Source organism: Epinephelus lanceolatus, chromosome 1 (assembly GCF_041903045.1).
Source record: "Epinephelus lanceolatus isolate andai-2023 chromosome 1, ASM4190304v1, whole genome shotgun sequence".
Classification (NCBI taxonomy): Eukaryota; Metazoa; Chordata; class Actinopteri; order Perciformes; family Serranidae; genus Epinephelus; species Epinephelus lanceolatus.
In genome coordinates, this window is record NC_135734.1 from 53181420 (window position 1) to 53205000 (window position 23581).

Below are 23581 nucleotides of genomic sequence, written 5' to 3' on the forward strand. Positions count from 1 at the left end.
ATGTACCACATCAGTACTTTATATATACACATATACCACATCAGTACTTTATATATACACATATACCACATCAGTACTTTATATACACAGATGTACCACATCAGTACTTTATATATACACATATACCACATCAGTACTTTATATACACAGATGTACTACATCAGTACTTTATATACACATATATACCACATCAGTACTTTATATACACAGATGTACTACATCAGTACTTTATATACACAGATGTACTACATCAGTACTTTATATACACATATATACCACATCAGTACTTTATATACACATATATACCACATCAGTACTTTATATATACACATATACCACATCAGTACTTTATATACACAGATGTACTACATCAGTACTTTATATACACATATATACCACATCAGTACTTTATATACACATATACCACATCAGTACTTTATATACACATATACCACATCAGTACTTTATATACACAGATGTACTACATCAGTACTTTATATACACATATATACCACATCAGTACTTTATATACACAGATGTACCACATCAGTACTTTATATACACATATATACCACATCAGTGCTTTATATATACACATATACCACATCAGTACTTTATATACACAGATGTACCACATCAGTACTTTATATACACATATATACCACATCAGTACTTTATATACACAGATGTACCACATCAGTACTTTATATACACATATATACCACATCAGTACTTTATATATACACATATACCACATCAGTACTTTATATACACAGATGTACCACATCAGTACTTTATATACACATATACCACATCAGTACTTTATATATACACATATACCACATCAGTACTTTATATACACATATACCACATCAGTACTTTATATACACAGATGTACTACATCAGTACTTTATATACACATATATACCACATCAGTACTTTATATACACATATATACCACATCAGTACTTTATATACACATATACCACATCAGTACTTTATATACACAGATGTACCACATCAGTACTTTATATACACATATACCACATCAGTACTTTATATACACATATATACCACATCAGTACTTTATATACACATATACCACATCAGTACTTTATATATACACATATACCACATCAGTACTTTATATACACAGATGTACCACATCAGTACTTTATATACACATATATACCACATCAGTACTTTATATATACACATATACCACATCAGTACTCTATATATACACATATACCACATCAGTACTTTATATACACATCTACCACATCAGTACTTTATATACACAGATGTACTACATCAGTACTTTATATACACATATATACCACATCAGTACTTTATATACACATATATACCACATCAGTACTTTATATATACACATATACCACATCAGTACTTTATATACACAGATGTACCACATCAGTACTTTATATACACATATACCACATCAGTACTTTATATACACATATACCACATCAGTACTTTATATACACAGATGTACTACATCAGTACTTTATATACACATATATACCTCATCAGTACTTTATATACACATATATACCACATCAGTACTTTATATATACACATATACCACATCAGTACTTTATATACACAGATGTACCACATCAGTACTTTATATACACATATACCACATCAGTACTTTATATACACATATATACCACATCAGTACTTTATATACACATATACCACATCAGTACTTTATATATACACATATACCACATCAGTACTTTATATACACAGATGTACTACATCAGTACTTTATATACACATATATACCACATCAGTACTTTATATACACATATATACCACATCAGTACTTTATATATACACATATACCACATCAGTACTTTATATACACATCTACCACATCAGTACTTTATATACACAGATGTACTACATCAGTACTTTATATACACATATATACCACATCAGTACTTTATATACACATATATACCACATCAGTACTTTATATATACACATATACCACATCAGTACTTTATATACACAGATGTACCACATCAGTACTTTATATACACATATACCACATCAGTGCTTTATATATACAGATGTACCACATCAGTACTTTATATACACAGATGTACCACATCAGTACTTTATATACACATATACCACATCAGTACTTTATATACACAGATGTACCACATCAGTACTTAATATACACAGATGTACCACATCAGTACTTTATATACACATATACCACATCAGTACTTTATATAAACATATATACCACATCAGTACTTTATATACACAGATGTACCACATCAGTACTTTATATACACATATATACCACATCAGTACTTTATATACACACATATACCACATCAGTACTTTATATACACAGATGTACCACATCAGTACTTTATATACACATATACCACATCAGTACTTTATATACACATATATACCACATCAGTACTTTATATACACAGATGTACCACATCAGTACTTTATATACACAGATGTACCACATCAGTACTTTATATACACAGATGTACCACATCAGTACTTTATATACACATATATACCACATCAGTACTTTATATACACACATATACCACATCAGTACTTTATATACACACATATACCACATCAGTACTTTATATATACACATATACCACATCAGTACTTTATATACACAGATGTACCACATCAGTACTTTATATACACAGATGTACCACATCAGTACTTTATATACACACATATACCACATCAGTACTTTATATACACAGATGTACTACATCAGTACTTTATATACACAGATGTACCACATCAGTACTTTATATACACATATACCACATCAGTACTTTATATACACAGATGTACCACATCAGTACTTTATATACACATATATACCACATCAGTACTTTATATACACAGATATACCACATCAGTACTTTATATACACACATATACCACATCAGTACTTTATATACACATATACCACATCAGTACTTTATATACACACATATACCACATCAGTACTTTATATACACATATACCACATCAGTACTTTATATACACACATATACCACATCAGTACTTTATATACACAGATGTACCACATCAGTACTTTATATACACAGATATACCACATCAGTACTTTATATACACACATATACCACATCAGTACTTTATATACACAGATGTACCACATCAGTACTTTATATACACATATATACCACATCAGTACTTTATATACACAGATGTACTACATCAGTACTTTATATACACATATATACCACATCAGTACTTTATATACACACATATACCACATCAGTACTTTATATACACAGATGTACCACATCAGTACTTTATATACACAGATGTACCACATCAGTACTTTATATACACACATATACCACATCAGTACTTTATATACACAGATGTACCACATCAGTACTTTATATACACATATATACCACATCAGTACTTTATATACACACATACCACATCAGTACTTTATATACACACATATACCACATCAGTACTTTATATACACACATATACCACATCAGTACTTTATATACACAGATGTACCACATCAGTACTTTATATACACACATATACCACATCAGTACTTTATATACACAGATGTACCACATCAGTACTTTATATACACAGATGTACCACATCAGTACTTTATATACACATATACCACATCAGTACTTTATATACACAGATGTACCACATCAGTACTTTATATACACAGATGTACCACATCAGTACTTTATATACACATATATACCACATCAGTACTTGATATACACATATACCACATCAGTACTTTATATACACATATATACCACATCAGTACTTTATATACACACATACCACATCAGTACTTTATATACACACATATACCACATCAGTACTTTATATACACACATATACCACATCAGTACTTTATATACACAGATGTACCACATCAGTACTTTATATACACACATATACCACATCAGTACTTTATATACACAGATGTACCACATCAGTACTTTATATACACATATACCACATCAGTACTTTATATACACACATATACCACATCAGTACTTTATATACACAGATGTACCACATCAGTACTTTATATACACATATACCACATCAGTACTTTATATACACAGATGTACCACATCAGTACTTTATATACACAGATGTACCACATCAGTACTTTATATACACATATACCACATCAGTACTTTATATACACATATATACCACATCAGTACTTTATATACACACATACCACATCAGTACTTTATATACACACATATACCACATCAGTACTTTATATACACACATATACCACATCAGTACTTTATATACACAGATGTACCACATCAGTACTTTATATACACACATATACCACATCAGTACTTTATATACACAGATGTACCACATCAGTACTTTATATACACAGATGTACCACATCAGTACTTTATATACACATATACCACATCAGTACTTTATATACACAGATGTACCACATCAGTACTTTATATACACAGATGTACCACATCAGTACTTTATATACACAGATGTACCACATCAGTACTTTATATACACATATACCACATCAGTACTTTATATACACAGATGTACCACATCAGTACTTTATATACACAGATGTACCACATCAGTACTTTATATACACACATACCACATCAGTACTTTATATACACAGATGTACCACATCAGTACTTTATATACACAGATGTACCACATCAGTACTTTATATACACACATATACCACATCAGTACTTTATATACACAGATGTACCACATCAGTACTTTATATACACACATATACCACATCAGTACTTTATATACACACATATACCACATCAGTACTTTATATACACAGATGTACCACATCAGTACTTTATATACACAGATGTACCACATCAGTACTTTATATACACATATACCACATCAGTACTTTATATACACAGATGTACCACATCAGTACTTTATATACACAGATGTACCACATCAGTACTTTATATACACAGATGTACCACATCAGTACTTTATATACACAGATGTACCACATCAGTACTTTATATACACACATATACCACATCAGTACTTTATATACACAGATGTACCACATCAGTACTTTATATACACATATACCACATCAGTACTTTATATACACATATATACCACATCAGTACTTTATATACACACATACCACATCAGTACTTTATATACACACATATACCACATCAGTACTTTATATACACACATATACCACATCAGTACTTTATATACACAGATGTACCACATCAGTACTTTATATACACACATATACCACATCAGTACTTTATATACACAGATGTACCACATCAGTACTTTATATACACAGATGTACCACATCAGTACTTTATATACACATATACCACATCAGTACTTTATATACACAGATGTACCACATCAGTACTTTATATACACAGATGTACCACATCAGTACTTTATATACACAGATGTACCACATCAGTACTTTATATACACATATACCACATCAGTACTTTATATACACAGATGTACCACATCAGTACTTTATATACACAGATGTACCACATCAGTACTTTATATACACACATACCACATCAGTACTTTATATACACAGATGTACCACATCAGTACTTTATATACACAGATGTACCACATCAGTACTTTATATACACAAATATACCACAATCAGTACTTTATATACACAGATGTACCACATCAGTACTTATATACACACATATACCACATCAGTACTTTATATACACAAATATACCACATCAGTACTTTATTACACACATATACCACATCAGTACTTTATATACACAGATGTACCACATCAGTACTTTATATACACACATATACCACATCAGTACTTTATATACACACATATACCACATCAGTACTTTATATACACATATATACCACATCAGTACTTTATATACACATATATACCACATCAGTACTTTATATACACAGATGTACCACATCAGTACTTTATATACACACATATACCACATCAGTACTTTATATACACATATATACCACATCAGTACTTTATATACACAGATGTACCACATCAGTACTTTATATACACAGATGTACCACATCAGTACTTTATATACACAGATAGTACCACATCAGTACTTTATATACACACATATACCACATCAGTACTTTATATACACAGATGTACCACATCAGTACTTTATATACACAGATGTACCACATCAGTACTTTATATACACATATACCACATCAGTACTTTATATACACAGATGTACCACATCAGTACTTTATATACACGTATATACCACATCAGTACTTTATATACACATATATACACATCAGTACTTTATATACACAGATGTACTACATCAGTACTTTATATACACATATATACCACATCAGTACTTTATATACACATATACCACATCAGTACTTTATATACACAGATGTACCACATCAGTACTTTATATACACATATATACCACATCAGTACTTTATATACACAGATGTACCACATCAGTACTTTATATACACATATATACCACATCAGTACTTTATATACACAGATGTACCACATCAGTACTTTATATACACAGATGTACTACATCAGTACTTTATATACACATATATACCACATCAGTACTTTATATACACATATACCACATCAGTACTTATATACACATATACCACATCAGTACTTTATATACACAGATGTACACATCAGTACTTTATATACACAGATGTACCACATCAGTACTTTATATACACATATACCACATCAGTACTTTAATATACACATATACCACATCAGTACTTTATATACACAGATGTACCACATCAGTACTTTATATATACACATATACCACATCAGTACTTTATATACACAGATGTACCACATCAGTACTTTATATACACATATATACCACATCAGTACTTTATATACACATATGTACCACATCAGTACTTTATATACACAGATGTACTACATCAGTACTTTATATACACATATATACCACATCAGTACTTTATATACACATATATACCACATCAGTACTTTATATACACATATACCACATCAGTACTTTATATACACAGATGTACTACATCAGTACTTTATATACACATATATACCACATCAGTACTTTATATACACATATACCACATCAGTACTTTATATACACATATACCACATCAGTACTTTATATACACAGATGTACCACATCAGTACTTTATATACACATATATACCACATCAGTACTTTATATACACAGATGTACCACATCAGTACTTTATATACACATATATACCACATCAGTACTTTATATACACATATACCACATCAGTACTTTATATACACAGATGTACCACATCAGTACTTTATATACACATATATACCACATCAGTACTTTATATACACAGATGTACCACATCAGTACTTTATATACACATATACCACATCAGTACTTTATATATACACATATACCACATCAGTACTTTATATACACATATACCACATCAGTACTTTATATACACAGATGTACTACATCAGTACTTTATATACACATATATACCACATCAGTACTTTATATACACATATATACCACATCAGTACTTTATATACACATATACCACATCAGTACTTTATATACACAGATGTACCACATCAGTACTTTATATACACATATACCACATCAGTACTTTATATACACATATATACCACATCAGTACTTTATATACACATATACCACATCAGTACTTTATATATACACATATACCACATCAGTACTTTATATACACAGATGTACCACATCAGTACTTTATATACACATATATACCACATCAGTACTTTATATACACATATATACCACATCAGTACTTTATATATACACATATACCACATCAGTACTCTATATATACACATATACCACATCAGTACTTTATATACACATCTACCACATCAGTACTTTATATACACAGATGTACTACATCAGTACTTTATATACACATATATACCACATCAGTACTTTATATACACATATATACCACATCAGTACTTTATATATACACATATACCACATCAGTACTTTATATACACAGATGTACCACATCAGTACTTTATATACACATATACCACATCAGTACTTTATATACACATATACCACATCAGTACTTTATATACACAGATGTACTACATCAGTACTTTATATACACATATATACCTCATCAGTACTTTATATACACATATATACCACATCAGTACTTTATATATACACATATACCACATCAGTACTTTATATACACAGATGTACCACATCAGTACTTTATATACACATATACCACATCAGTACTTTATATACACATATATACCACATCAGTACTTTATATACACATATACCACATCAGTACTTTATATATACACATATACCACATCAGTACTTTATATACACAGATGTACTACATCAGTACTTTATATACACATATATACCACATCAGTACTTTATATACACATATATACCACATCAGTACTTTATATATACACATATACCACATCAGTACTTTATATACACATCTACCACATCAGTACTTTATATACACAGATGTACTACATCAGTACTTTATATACACATATATACCACATCAGTACTTTATATACACATATATACCACATCAGTACTTTATATATACACATATACCACATCAGTACTTTATATACACAGATGTACCACATCAGTACTTTATATACACATATACCACATCAGTGCTTTATATATACAGATGTACCACATCAGTACTTTATATACACAGATGTACCACATCAGTACTTTATATACACATATACCACATCAGTACTTTATATACACAGATGTACCACATCAGTACTTTATATACACAGATGTACCACATCAGTACTTTATATACACATATACCACATCAGTACTTTATATAAACATATATACCACATCAGTACTTTATATACACAGATGTACCACATCAGTACTTTATATATACACATATATACCACATCAGTACTTTATATACACACATATACCACATCAGTACTTTATATACACAGATGTACCTACATCAGTACTTTATATACACAGATGTACCACATCAGTACTTTATATACACATATACCACATCAGTACTTTATATACACATATATACCACATCAGTACTTTATATACACAGATGTACCACATCAGTACTTTATATACACAGATGTACCACATCAGTACTTTATATACACAGATGTACCACATCAGTACTTTATATACACATATATACCACATCAGTACTTTATATACACACATATACCACATCAGTACTTTATATACACACATATACCACATCAGTACTTTATATATACACATATACCACATCAGTACTTTATATACACAGATGTACCACATCAGTACTTTATATACACAGATGTACCACATCAGTACTTTATATACACACATATACCACATCAGTACTTTATATACACAGATGTACTACATCAGTACTTTATATACACAGATGTACCACATCAGTACTTTATATACACATATACCACATCAGTACTTTATATACACAGATGTACCACATCAGTACTTTATATACACATATATACCACATCAGTACTTTATATACACAGATATACCACATCAGTACTTTATATACACACATATACCACATCAGTACTTTATATACACATATACCACATCAGTACTTTATATACACACATATACCACATCAGTACTTTATATACACATATACCACATCAGTACTTTATATACACACATATACCACATCAGTACTTTATATACACAGATGTACCACATCAGTACTTTATATACACAGATATACCACATCAGTACTTTATATACACACATATACCACATCAGTACTTTATATACACAGATGTACCACATCAGTACTTTATATACACATATATACCACATCAGTACTTTATATACACAGATGTACTACATCAGTACTTTATATACACATATATACCACATCAGTACTTTATATACACACATATACCACATCAGTACTTTATATACACAGATGTAGCACATCAGTACTTTATATACACAGATGTACCACATCAGTACTTTATATACACACATATACCACATCAGTACTTTATATACACAGATGTACCACATCAGTACTTTATATACACATATATACCACATCAGTACTTTATATACACACATACCACATCAGTACTTTATATACACACATATACCACATCAGTACTTTATATACACACATATACCACATCAGTACTTTATATACACAGATGTACCACATCAGTACTTTATATACACACATATACCACATCAGTACTTTATATACACAGATGTACCACATCAGTACTTTATATACACAGATGTACCACATCAGTACTTTATATACACATATACCACATCAGTACTTTATATACACAGATGTACCACATCAGTACTTTATATACACAGATGTACCACATCAGTACTTTATATACACATATATACCACATCAGTACTTGATATACACATATACCACATCAGTACTTTATATACACATATATACCACATCAGTACTTTATATACACACATACCACATCAGTACTTTATATACACATATATACCACATCAGTACTTTATATACACATATACCACATCAGTACTTTATATACACACATATACCACATCAGTACTTTATATACACAGATGTACCACATCAGTACTTTATATACACACATATACCACATCAGTACTTTATATACACAGATGTACCACATCAGTACTTTATATACACATATACCACATCAGTACTTTATATACACACATATACCACATCAGTACTTTATATACACAGATGTACCACATCAGTACTTTATATACACATATACCACATCAGTACTTTATATACACAGATGTACCACATCAGTACTTTATATACACAGATGTACCACATCAGTACTTTATATACACATATACCACATCAGTACTTTATATACACATATATACCACATCAGTACTTTATATACACACATACCACATCAGTACTTTATATACACACATATACCACATCAGTACTTTATATACACACATATACCACATCAGTACTTTATATACACAGATGTACCACATCAGTACTTTATATACACACATATACCACATCAGTACTTTATATACACAGATGTACCACATCAGTACTTTATATACACAGATGTACCACATCAGTACTTTATATACACATATACCACATCAGTACTTTATATACACAGATGTACCACATCAGTACTTTATATACACAGATGTACCACATCAGTACTTTATATACACAGATGTACCACATCAGTACTTTATATACACATATACCACATCAGTACTTTATATACACAGATGTACCACATCAGTACTTTATATACACAGATGTACCACATCAGTACTTTATATACACACATACCACATCAGTACTTTATATACACAGATGTACCACATCAGTACTTTATATACACAGATGTACCACATCAGTACTTTATATACACACATATACCACATCAGTACTTTATATACACAGATGTACCACATCAGTACTTTATATACACACATATACCACATCAGTACTTTATATACACACATATACCACATCAGTACTTTATATACACAGATGTACCACATCAGTACTTTATATACACAGATGTACCACATCAGTACTTTATATACACATATACCACATCAGTACTTTATATACACAGATGTACCACATCAGTACTTTATATACACAGATGTACCACATCAGTACTTTATATACACAGATGTACCACATCAGTACTTTATATACACAGATGTACCACATCAGTACTTTATATACACACATATACCACATCAGTACTTTATATACACAGATGTACCACATCAGTACTTTATATACACATATACCACATCAGTACTTTATATACACATATATACCACATCAGTACTTTATATACACACATACCACATCAGTACTTTATATACACACATATACCACATCAGTACTTTATATACACACATATACCACATCAGTACTTTATATACACAGATGTACCACATCAGTACTTTATATACACACATATACCACATCAGTACTTTATATACACAGATGTACCACATCAGTACTTTATATACACAGATGTACCACATCAGTACTTTATATACACATATACCACATCAGTACTTTATATACACAGATGTACCACATCAGTACTTTATATACACAGATGTACCACATCAGTACTTTATATACACAGATGTACCACATCAGTACTTTATATACACATATACCACATCAGTACTTTATATACACAGATGTACCACATCAGTACTTTATATACACAGATGTACCACATCAGTACTTTATATACACACATACCACATCAGTACTTTATATACACAGATGTACCACATCAGTACTTTATATACACAGATGTACCACATCAGTACTTTATATACACACATATACCACATCAGTACTTTATATACACAGATGTACCACATCAGTACTTTATATACACACATATACCACATCAGTACTTTATATACACATATATACCACATCAGTACTTTATATACACACATATACCACATCAGTACTTTATATACACAGATGTACCACATCAGTACTTTATATACACACATATACCACATCAGTACTTTATATACACACATATACCACATCAGTACTTTATATACACATATATACCACATCAGTACTTTATATACACATATATACCACATCAGTACTTTATATACACAGATGTACCACATCAGTACTTTATATACACACATATACCACATCAGTACTTTATATACACATATATACCACATCAGTACTTTATATACACACATATACCACATCAGTACTTTATATACACAGATGTACCACATCAGTACTTTATATACACACATATACCACATCAGTACTTTATATACACACATATACCACATCAGTACTTTATATACACACATATACCACATCAGTACTTTATATACACATATATACCACATCAGTACTTTATATACACATATATACCACATCAGTACTTTATATACACAGATGTACCACATCAGTACTTTATATACACATATATACCACATCAGTACTTTATATACACATATATACCACATCAGTACTTTATATACACACATATACCACATCAGTACTTTATATACACATATATACCACATCAGTACTTTATATACACACATATACCACATCAGTACTTTATATACACACATATACCACATCAGTACTTTATATACACACATATACCACATCAGTACTTTATATACACACATATACCACATCAGTACTTTATATACACATATATACCACATCAGTACTTTATATACACATATATACCACATCAGTACTTTATATACACATATATACCACATCAGTACTTTATATACACACATATACCACATCAGTACTTTATATACACATATATACCACATCAGTACTTTATATACACACATATACCACATCAGTACTTTATATACACACATATACCACATCAGTACTTTATATACACATATATACCACATCAGTACTTTATATACACACATATACCACATCAGTACTTTATATACACACATATACCACATCAGTTCTGTCAGATGTAAATTAACTGTATCTCTGCAGCAGCCAATCAAAAAGCAGGAAAAGGAGGGAAGAAGTCTGTGTTTGACAAAGAGCTGACCAACACCAACAGCAAGGCTTTGAGACAATACAGAGCTGGGTGAGACACCTATCTCTCTGTATACCTGTCTGTCTGTATGTCTGTCTGAACACCTGTCTGTCTCTACACCTGTCTGTATACCTGTCTGTCTGTACGTCTGTCTGTCCACCTGTCTGTCCATACACCTGTCTGTCTGCACACCTGTCTACACACCTGTCTGTATACCTGTCTGTCTGTACGTCTGTCTGAACACCTGTCTGTCTGTCCACCTGTCTGTCCATACACCTGTCTGTCTGTCCACCTGTCTGTCTGTCCACCTGTCTGTCTGTCCGTACACCTGTCTGTCTGTCCACCTGTCTGTCCATACACCTGTCTGTCTGCACACCTGTCTACACACCTGTCTGTACACTTGTCTGTCTGTACACCTGTCTGTCTGTACACCTGTCTGTACACTTGTCTGTCTGTACACCTGTCTGTCTGTACACCTGTCTGTACAGCTGTGCATACACCAGTCTCACCTGTCTGTACACCTGTCTCACTTGCCTCTGTCTGCTTACAGACCGTCCTTTGCAGACAGGAAGCGTCTTGGCTTGGACAGGAAGCGTTCAGGCAATTCCAGGTGAGTTTTACCTGTACTCTGTCTCTTTGGTCATTTTACTGGCAGGCGCTTGATATTTCAGATGAATGTCACTTGACAGAAATTAAACAGTTTTGTTTCATTTTTAAATTCATGTTTCAGCAAAAGGTTTTAAATTGTCTCCATGGTAACCTGTTTCTGTTGAGTTAAATGAGGACTAATCTGCACAGACATCTATTGAACGTCCTGCTGTACATGTGTTATTAATTTGTTTTCTATTTATTTATTTTATAACTTTCTCTTCTATGAATTTTTTAATGGCATACTATACTATGACCTTTTTTTCATGATTTTAAACGACATGCTTTAATATAACTTTTTTTTTCATAATTTTGAATGACATGCTATACTATGACTTTTTTTCATGATTTTGGATGACATGCTTTACTATAACTTTTTTTTCATAATTTTGAACGACATGCTATACTATGACTTTTTTTTTCATGATTTTGGACGACATGCTATACTATGACTTTTTTTTTTTCATAATTTTGAATGACATGCTATACTATGACTTTTTTTTCATGATTTTGAACGACATGCTTTACTATAACTTTTTTTTTCATAATTTTGAATGACATGCTATACTATGACTTTTTTTTCATGATTTTGAACGACATGCTATACTATGACTTTTTTTTCATGATTTTGGATGACATGCTATACTATGACTTTTTTTTCATGATTTTGAACGACATGCTATACTATGACTTTTTTTTCATGATTTTGGACGACATGCTATACTATGACTTTTTTTTTCATGATTTTGAACGACATGCTATACTATGACTTTTTTTTTCATGATTTTGGATGACATGCTGTACTATGACTTTTTTTTTCATGATTTTGAACGACATGCTATACTATGACTTTTTTTTTCATGATTTTGAACAACATGCTATACTGTGATTTTTTTTTTCATGATTTTGAACGACATGCTATACTGTGACTTTTTTTTTCATGATTTTGAACGACATGCTATACTATGACTTTTTTTTTCATGATTTTGAACGGCATGCTATACTATGACTTTTTTTCATGATTTTGAACGACATGCTATACTATGAATTTTTTTTTCATGATTTTGAACGGCATGCTATACTATGACTTTTTTTTTCATGATTTTGAACGACATGCTATACTGTGACTTTTTTTTTCATGATTTTGAACGGCATGCTATACTATGACTTTTTTTTCATGATTTTGAATGACATGCTATACTATGACTTTTTTTCATGATTTTGAACGACATGCTATACTATGAATTTTTTTTTCATGATTTTGAACGGCATGCTATACTATGACTTTTTTTTTTCATGATTTTGAACGACATGCTATACTGTGACTTTTTTTTTCATGATTTTGAACGGCATGCTATAGTATGACTTTTTTTTTTCATGATTTTGAATGACATGCCATACTATGACTTTTTTTTCATGATTTTGAACGACATGCTTTACTATAACTTTTTTTTCATAATTTTGAATGACATGCTATACTATGACTTTTTTTTCATGATTTTGAACGACATGCTATACTATGACTTTTTTTCATGATTTTGAACGACATGCTATACTATGACTTTTTTTCATGATTTTGAACGACATGCTATACTATGAATTTTTTTCATAATTTTTTTGAACGACATGCTATACTATGACTTTTTTCATAATTGTGAACGACATACTATACTATAACTTTTCTCATAATTTTGAACGACATGCTATACTATGACTTTTCTCATAATTTTGAACGACATGCTATACTATGACTTTTCTTTTTATAATTTTGAACGACATGCTATACTATGACTTTTCTTTTTATAATTTTGAACGACATGCTATACTATGACTTTTTTTCATGATTTTGAACGACATGCTATACTATGACTTTTTTCATGATTTTGAACGACATGCTATACTATGACTTTTTTCATAATTTTGAACGACATACTATACTATGACTTTTTTTCATGATTTTGAACGACATGCTATACTGTGACTTTTTTTTTCATGATTTTGAACGGCATGCTATACTATGACTTTTTTTTTTCATGATTTTGAATGACATACTATACTATGACTTTTTTTTCATGATTTTGAACGACATGCTTTACTATAACTTTTTTTTCATAATTTTGAATGACATGCTATACTATGACTTTTTTTTCATGATTTTGAACGACATGCTATACTATGACTTTTTTTCATGATTTTGAACGACATGCTATACTATGACTTTTTTTCATGATTTTGAACGACATGCTATACTATGAATTTTTTTCATAATTTTTTTGAACGACATGCTATACTATGACTTTTTTCATAATTGTGAACGACATACTATACTATAACTTTTCTCATAATTTTGAACGACATGCTATACTATGACTTTTCTTTTTATAATTTTGAACGACATGCTATACTATGACTTTTCTCATAATTTTGAACGACATGCTATACTATGACTTTTCTTTTTATAATTTTGAACGACATGCTATACTATGACTTTTCTTTTTATAATTTTGAACGACATGCTATACTATGACTTTTTTTCATGATTTTGAACGACATGCTATACTATGACTTTTTTCATGATTTTGAACGACATGCTATACTATGACTTTTTTCATAATTTTGAACGACATACTATACTATGACTTTTTTTCATGATTTTGAACGACATGCTATACTATGACTTTTTTCATGATTTTGAACGACATGCTATACTATGACTTTTTTCATAATTTTGAACGACATGCTATACTATGACTTTTTTTTCATAATTTTGAACGACATGCTATACTATGACTTTTTTCCAGGATTTTGAACGACATGCTATACTATGACTTTTTTTTCAGGATTTTGAACGACATGCTATACTATGACTTTTTTTCAGGATTTTGGACGACATGCTATGCTATGACGTTTTTTTAATGATTTTGAACGACATACTATACTACGACTTTTTTTCATGATTTTGGACAACATACTATACTATGACATGTTTTTTTTTAATGATTTTGAACGACATGCTATACTATGACTTTTTTTTCATGATTTTAGACGACATGCTATACTATGACTTTTTTCATAATTTTGAACGACATGCTATACTATGACTTTTTTTTCGTAATTTTGAACGACGTGCTACACTGACTTTTTTCCCATGATTTTGAACGACATGCTATACTATGACTTTTTTTTCATAATTTTGGACAACATGCTATACCATGACATTTTTTTCATGATTTTGGAAGACATGCTATACCTTGACTTTTTTTTTAATGTTTTTGGACGACATGCTATACTATGACTTTTTTCATGATTTTGGACGACATACTATACTATGACTTTTTTTCAGGATTTTGGACGACATGCTATACTATTACTTTTTTTTCAGGATTTTGAACGACATGCTATACTATGACTTTTTTTCATCATTTTGATCGACATGCTATATTATGACTTTTTTTCAAGATTTTGAACGACATGCTATACTATGACTTTTTTTCATGATTTTGGACAACATGACGTGGTTTTTTTTTATGTTTTTGGACGACATGCTATACTATGACTTTTTTTTCATGATTTTGGACGACATGCTATACTATGACTTTTTTTTTCATGATTTTGGACGACATGCTATACTATGACTTTTTTTTATAATTTTGAACGACATGCTACACTATGACTTTTTTCATAATTCTGAATGACACGGTATACTATGACTTTTTTTCGTAATTTTGAACGACATGCTCTACTATGACTTTTTTTTATAATTTTGGACAACATGACGTGGTTTTTTTTTATGTTTTTGGACGACATGCTATACTATGACTTTTTTTTCATGATTTTGGACGACATGCTATACTATGACTTTTTTTTCATGATTTTGGACGACATGCTATACTATGACTTTTTTTTATAATTTTGAACGACATGCTACACTATGACTTTTTTCATAATTCTGAATGACACGGTATACTATGACTTTTTTTTCGTAATTTTGAACGACATGCTATACTATGACTTTTTTTTATAATTTTGAACGACATGCTACACTATGACTTTTTTTCCATGATTTTGAACGACATGCTATACTATGACATTTTTTTCATGATTTTGGACGACATACTACACTATGACTTTTTTTCCATGATTTTGAACGACATGCTATACTATGACATTTTTTTCATGATTTTGGACGACATACTACACTATGACTTTTTTTCCATGATTTTGAACGACATGCTATACTATGACATTTTTCATGATTTTGAACGACATGCTATACTATGACTTTTTTTTATAATTTTGAACGACATGCTACACTATGACTTTTTTTCCATGATTTTGAACGACATGCTATACTATGACTTTTTTTTATAATTTTGAACGACATGCTACACTATGACTTTTTTTCCATGATTTTGAACGACATACTATACTATGACATTTTTCATGATTTTGAACGACATGCTATACTATGACTTTTTTTTATAATTTTGAACGACATGCTACACTATGACTTTTTTTCCATGATTTTGAACGACATGCTATACTATGACATTTTTTTCATGATTTTGGACGACATGCTATACCATGACTTTTTTTTTCAAGATTTTTGACGACATACTGACGTTTTTATGAGTTTTGACGACATGCTATATTATGATGTCATGATATTTTTGACAACATTCGTATTTTTACAACCATATTATACGTTTTTTAATAAAACATGTCGGCTTCCACATTATAACAAAATATTTCAGGTGTGATCATGAAAGAAAAATGCTCAGTTTCTGTTGAAAACATGTCATTTGTGCTGTGACATCATCAAATGTGTCGAGTATTCCCTCAGTCAGATTTTAAACAGAGTAAAGATGGCTAATGCTTTGTTCTTCCCCTCAGATTTAACAAGACGAGGAAGTGAGGACAGCCAAGATGGCCGCCTGGATCAGCTATTTCCTCCTATATTACATCACCTCTCAGCTTTCACTGTGTAAATTGTCTCCACCTGTTTTGTTCTTCAATGCAGTTTTAAATAAAGTTGTATTCTGTATAAAAACATGTTTGTAGTTTGTTCTAACGGTTTCACAGTGTCCTCACAAACGTGTCTTAATAAGCCTCTGTCCTGACAAACCAGTCTCAATAAACCTGTGTCCTCATGAACCAGTGTGTCCTCACAAACCTGTGTCCTCACAAACTTGTCCTCCTAAACCTGTGTCCTCTCTAACCAGTCCAGAGTGTCCTCCTAAACCTGTGTCCTCTCTAACCAGTCCAGAGTGTCCTCCTAAACCTGTGTCCTCTCAAACCAGTCCAGAGTGTCCTCACAAACCAGGGGCTCCTGATCACCAATGTCCACAATCCAGCGTCATCATAAACCAGAGTGTCCTTACAAGTCATAGTGCCAGACTGTCTCCGAGTTCTTACTGGATGTAGACCTGTGACTAACACGGCTCTGCTGAAGACGAACAGAAGAGACCGAAGATGATCAGGTTTGATGTGGTTAAAGATTTTTAATAATATTGAAATACAATCAAACAGGCATAGTTCTGTACAAACAATTTGTGTTAGTGCGAGCTGCAGAAACATGATCATCACATAAATGATTATTCGTACCGATTTGTCTCCAAAACACATTTAAAGGATTCTGCATTAAACAAAACTTTAATGTGAGGTGACAGACGGTGACCATGGAATCAAATACTCAATAATCAATTAAAACGTTCTGGATGTTTGAACGTTGGTTAAATGTTTGCACACACAGGTGGACTGCCAGATGATTGACAGATGAAATCATTAGTTTATTATTTTCAATTTTTCCTTTGATAGGAAACTCGGCGGTCTCCATGGAAACAGTTAATGAGATGTGTTTACATGTAAATGTATGTCAATAGGCAGCAGGACGAAAGATGAGTCGCTCTAATGAGCCAATCAGAGGAGAGCTGATCTGATTGGTGATTGATGGATTGATCAGATGTTCTTACGGTGAACAAACCAGAAACACAATGTTTACAGTCCGTCTTCCTCCTGATGATGAAACCTCCTAACTACAAACCGTCACATTAATACCTCCTATCTGCAGGTCCTGGGGGCGGGGCTTAATGATGTTGGCTCTGGTGCCCCCTCAGAACTAACTTTACATTTTGAGCTCCACTGCTGGTCAGAACTGTGGAACTCTGTCCACTGAGAAACAAACACTCTTATTTTGGTTTCCTGAAGTGAGTCGGATCCTCCTGTCGCCCCCTGCTGGACGCACCCGCTCGTCTCTGTGAACAGAAACTCTTCAGTTGTTTACATTCCTGTCGCTGAGTTATTTAATGAGCTGTTGGGATTTAATAATAAATATTAGTCATAAAACAGTTATGGTTACATTATATTTACATGTTAACGTTTTTATGATGTCATGTGGGTGTAATTATCAGCCTCTGATTCATCACCATGCGAGTCTGAACCTCCACCCCCAAGTAGCAACTGTCCAATCACACCTTAGCAACCGTTACTCAGCCTGTGCAGGGGCGGAGTTTTGACTGGTCACATCATTTTATCAACTTTTCAGAAACAACAGTGAAAATGTGAAGAAGACATGAAACAGTGTGAGCTGCTCGTGTTCTTGTCAGGCTCAGTTGCCTCTGACAGCAGTGACCCGGCGTTACCGAGTCCAGGAGCTGAGAGAAAACGCTGTTATTTGGTTACTCTGATAAAATCTAGATTCCACACTGAAACGTCGGAGGCGGCCCTGAATGCATCCTGACTGAAACCCAGTAACTCTCAGGTGAGGTTAAAACTGATTCTGCCACAGAAACGTGCCGTCAGGACGTAAAGCCAACTTCAAACGTGCCGTCATTGCATACAGAGTCAGAGGAGACTCGAGAGGGCGGCGCCAACGGAGGCAAAGACCCGAGTTTGAAATGTTTCAACTAGTTCAGCTGAAAGTGAAGCAGCGTCGTCGTGATCGTCCCATCAGATGTTTACATCAGCGGCAGTCGTGTGATTTGGAGGTGTTAGACAAGTTTTAATGTTTACAGTTATAGGTGATGTCATGTTTCTTTGGACAGAACACGGATGGATAAATAACCCAAATAAACAAACTGTAAACAGACGGATGGAAACAACAACATGAGGAGGAAATCCAAACACTGAGCTCAGCGTCTGAAAATAATCAGACTAAAGACAGTAGATGAAACATCTCACACTTCCTGTCTGTAGAGTCAGTTTGACATCCCGCCTGAAAACGTCACACTTTACTCTCAGCGTCACAGTTTGTGATGTCACAGCTCACGGTCACAGAACAAACACACTGTGATCCCACATGACATCACAGCGGCGTCAGTTCAGGCCTCTGCTGAAAGCTCAGGATGAGTCTGAATTCAGACAGGAAGTAGAGACAACAAACAAACAACAGCAGAGTCTGTTGGCATGGCGATGTGTCAATCTGTTCTTCCCATGATGCTTTGTGTCCGTTTGTTTTGATATATGAATATTAGAACAGTCTAAATACATGAAACAGTGACGTTATGTGGGCGTGTCTCTGCAGTGAACCAATCAGGTGTGGGCGTGTCTCTGCTGTGAACCAATCAGGTGTGGGCGTGTCTCTGCTGTGAACCAATCAGTGACAGTGAGAACAAACATTTGCTGCGCAAGTTAAAACATTCACATGAATAAAATCACGGCGACGCCCAGTCACAGTTCCCATGATGCTTCACTCTGTGAGTCCAGCTGGTGTTGAGCGTCTCCGTCTTCACAGTTTGGATCCAGGTTGTGGTTTCAGTCTCAGTGTTCTGCTGGTTCTGCTCCGCCTGTCTTTCGGCTCTACTTGGTTCCGGTCCAGGCTCGGTCTGAGTGAGGCGAGGGAGCACAGAGCTCTGAGTCGGAGTCCGACTCCCCCTCTGCGATGTATGGGTGGACGGTGGCGCAGCGGGCGGCGCCTCCTCCTCCTCTTCCTCCTCCTTGGTGGTCTCCCAGGTTGGCGGAGGAGTAGAAGCTGTTGTTGAGAAAGTCCAGGTTCTCTCTGGACTGGGAGATGGAGAAGCCGCTGAAGGAGCGCTCCAGCTCCTCGTGGTCCACAGACGGGATGGAGATGGAGGCGTCGCTGTCCGGCTTTAGCTCCTCCCCTCCTCCTCCTCCTCCTCCCTCTGGTCTTTCGTTCCCTCGGTCTCCGGTGCTTTGTCGGTGGGATCGGTTCCCACCATGTCTCTCTCCAGCCGGAGGAGGCGGGAGTCGGACCAGTGACCCATCTCCTACTGGACTTGGAGTGTTGCCGTGGCTATGCTGGGAAGGGGGCGGGCCCTGCTGGTGGAGCTGCGAACTGATTGGCTGCCAGGAAGTAGAGGCTGGACAGGTGGGGGCGTTGTAGTTCCTGTGTCCAGTGGAGCTGCTGGAGCGAACCATCTTTGTCACCGCTTGACTCTTCTCATTGTTATCGGCAGGAAGCACCCTGTAAACAACAACAAGTAAACAACCAGTAAACAAACAGGAAGCACCCTGTAAACAACAACAAGTAAACAAACAGGAAGCACCCTTTAAACAACAACAAGTAAACAACCAGTAAACAAACATTAAGCACCCTGTAAACAACAACAAGTAAACAAACAGGAAGCACCCTGTAAACAACAACAAGTAAACAACCAGTAAACAAACAGGAAGCACCCTGTAAACAACAAGTAAACAACCAGTAAACAAACAGGAAGCACCCTGTAAACAACAACCAGTAAACAAACAGGAATCACCCTGTAAACAACAACAGAGTTGATGAATGAGCTTCTGCCGGTACATCCTCGCTGTCATACGTCCCCGGAGGATCTCAATGCTGATTGGCTATCGCTGTGTGAATAGGTCACTGAAGTTCATATTTTTCAACTCACGACGCAAAATTGTACCACTTAATTCACAAATTTTGCGTCATGTCCACTGCAACGCCGCCCGGTGGGGATTCACATCTAATCACATCTTTACATTGACTTCACATGTCATTCACTCATGTCAACAAGCAAACAAACAACAACACCCTGTAAACAACAACACCTTAATGACAAATAAACAAACACGAATCACCCTGTAAACATGTCATGTAAACAACATGTAGACAACATGTCATGTTAACATGTAAACAACATGACATGTAAACAACATGTCATGTAAACATGTCATGTAAACATG

General features: G+C 33.2%; 2 protein-coding genes across 5 annotated transcripts in view; one reads left to right on the forward strand and one right to left on the reverse strand.

Annotated features, from left to right (window-relative positions):
- ddx27 (DEAD (Asp-Glu-Ala-Asp) box polypeptide 27) overlaps positions 1-19487 on the forward strand; it is a 35547-nt gene extending 16060 nt beyond the window's left edge. The window contains exons 19-21 of one of the 2 annotated variants that reach the window (XM_078172059.1): positions 13747-13840; positions 14340-14399; positions 19331-19487. In XM_078172059.1, the coding sequence (XP_078028185.1) occupies positions 13747-13840; positions 14340-14399; positions 19331-19352 (176 nt within the window). In that variant the 3' untranslated portion in view covers positions 19353-19487. Of the gene's footprint in view, positions 1-13743; positions 13841-14339; positions 14400-19330 lie in introns of both variants that reach the window. The other variant, XM_078172058.1, reaches the window with a different exon arrangement.
- A 431-nt stretch (positions 19488-19918) lies between these two features.
- Positions 19919-23581, reverse strand: part of LOC117256861 (potassium voltage-gated channel subfamily KQT member 2-like) — a 59583-nt gene continuing 55920 nt past the window's right edge. For all 3 annotated transcript variants that reach the window (XM_078172071.1, XM_078172072.1, XM_078172076.1), the window contains one exon: positions 19919-22859. In XM_078172071.1, coding sequence (XP_078028197.1) covers positions 22235-22859 — 625 coding nt within the window. In that variant the 3' untranslated portion in view covers positions 19919-22234. The remainder of the gene's footprint in view (positions 22860-23581) is intronic.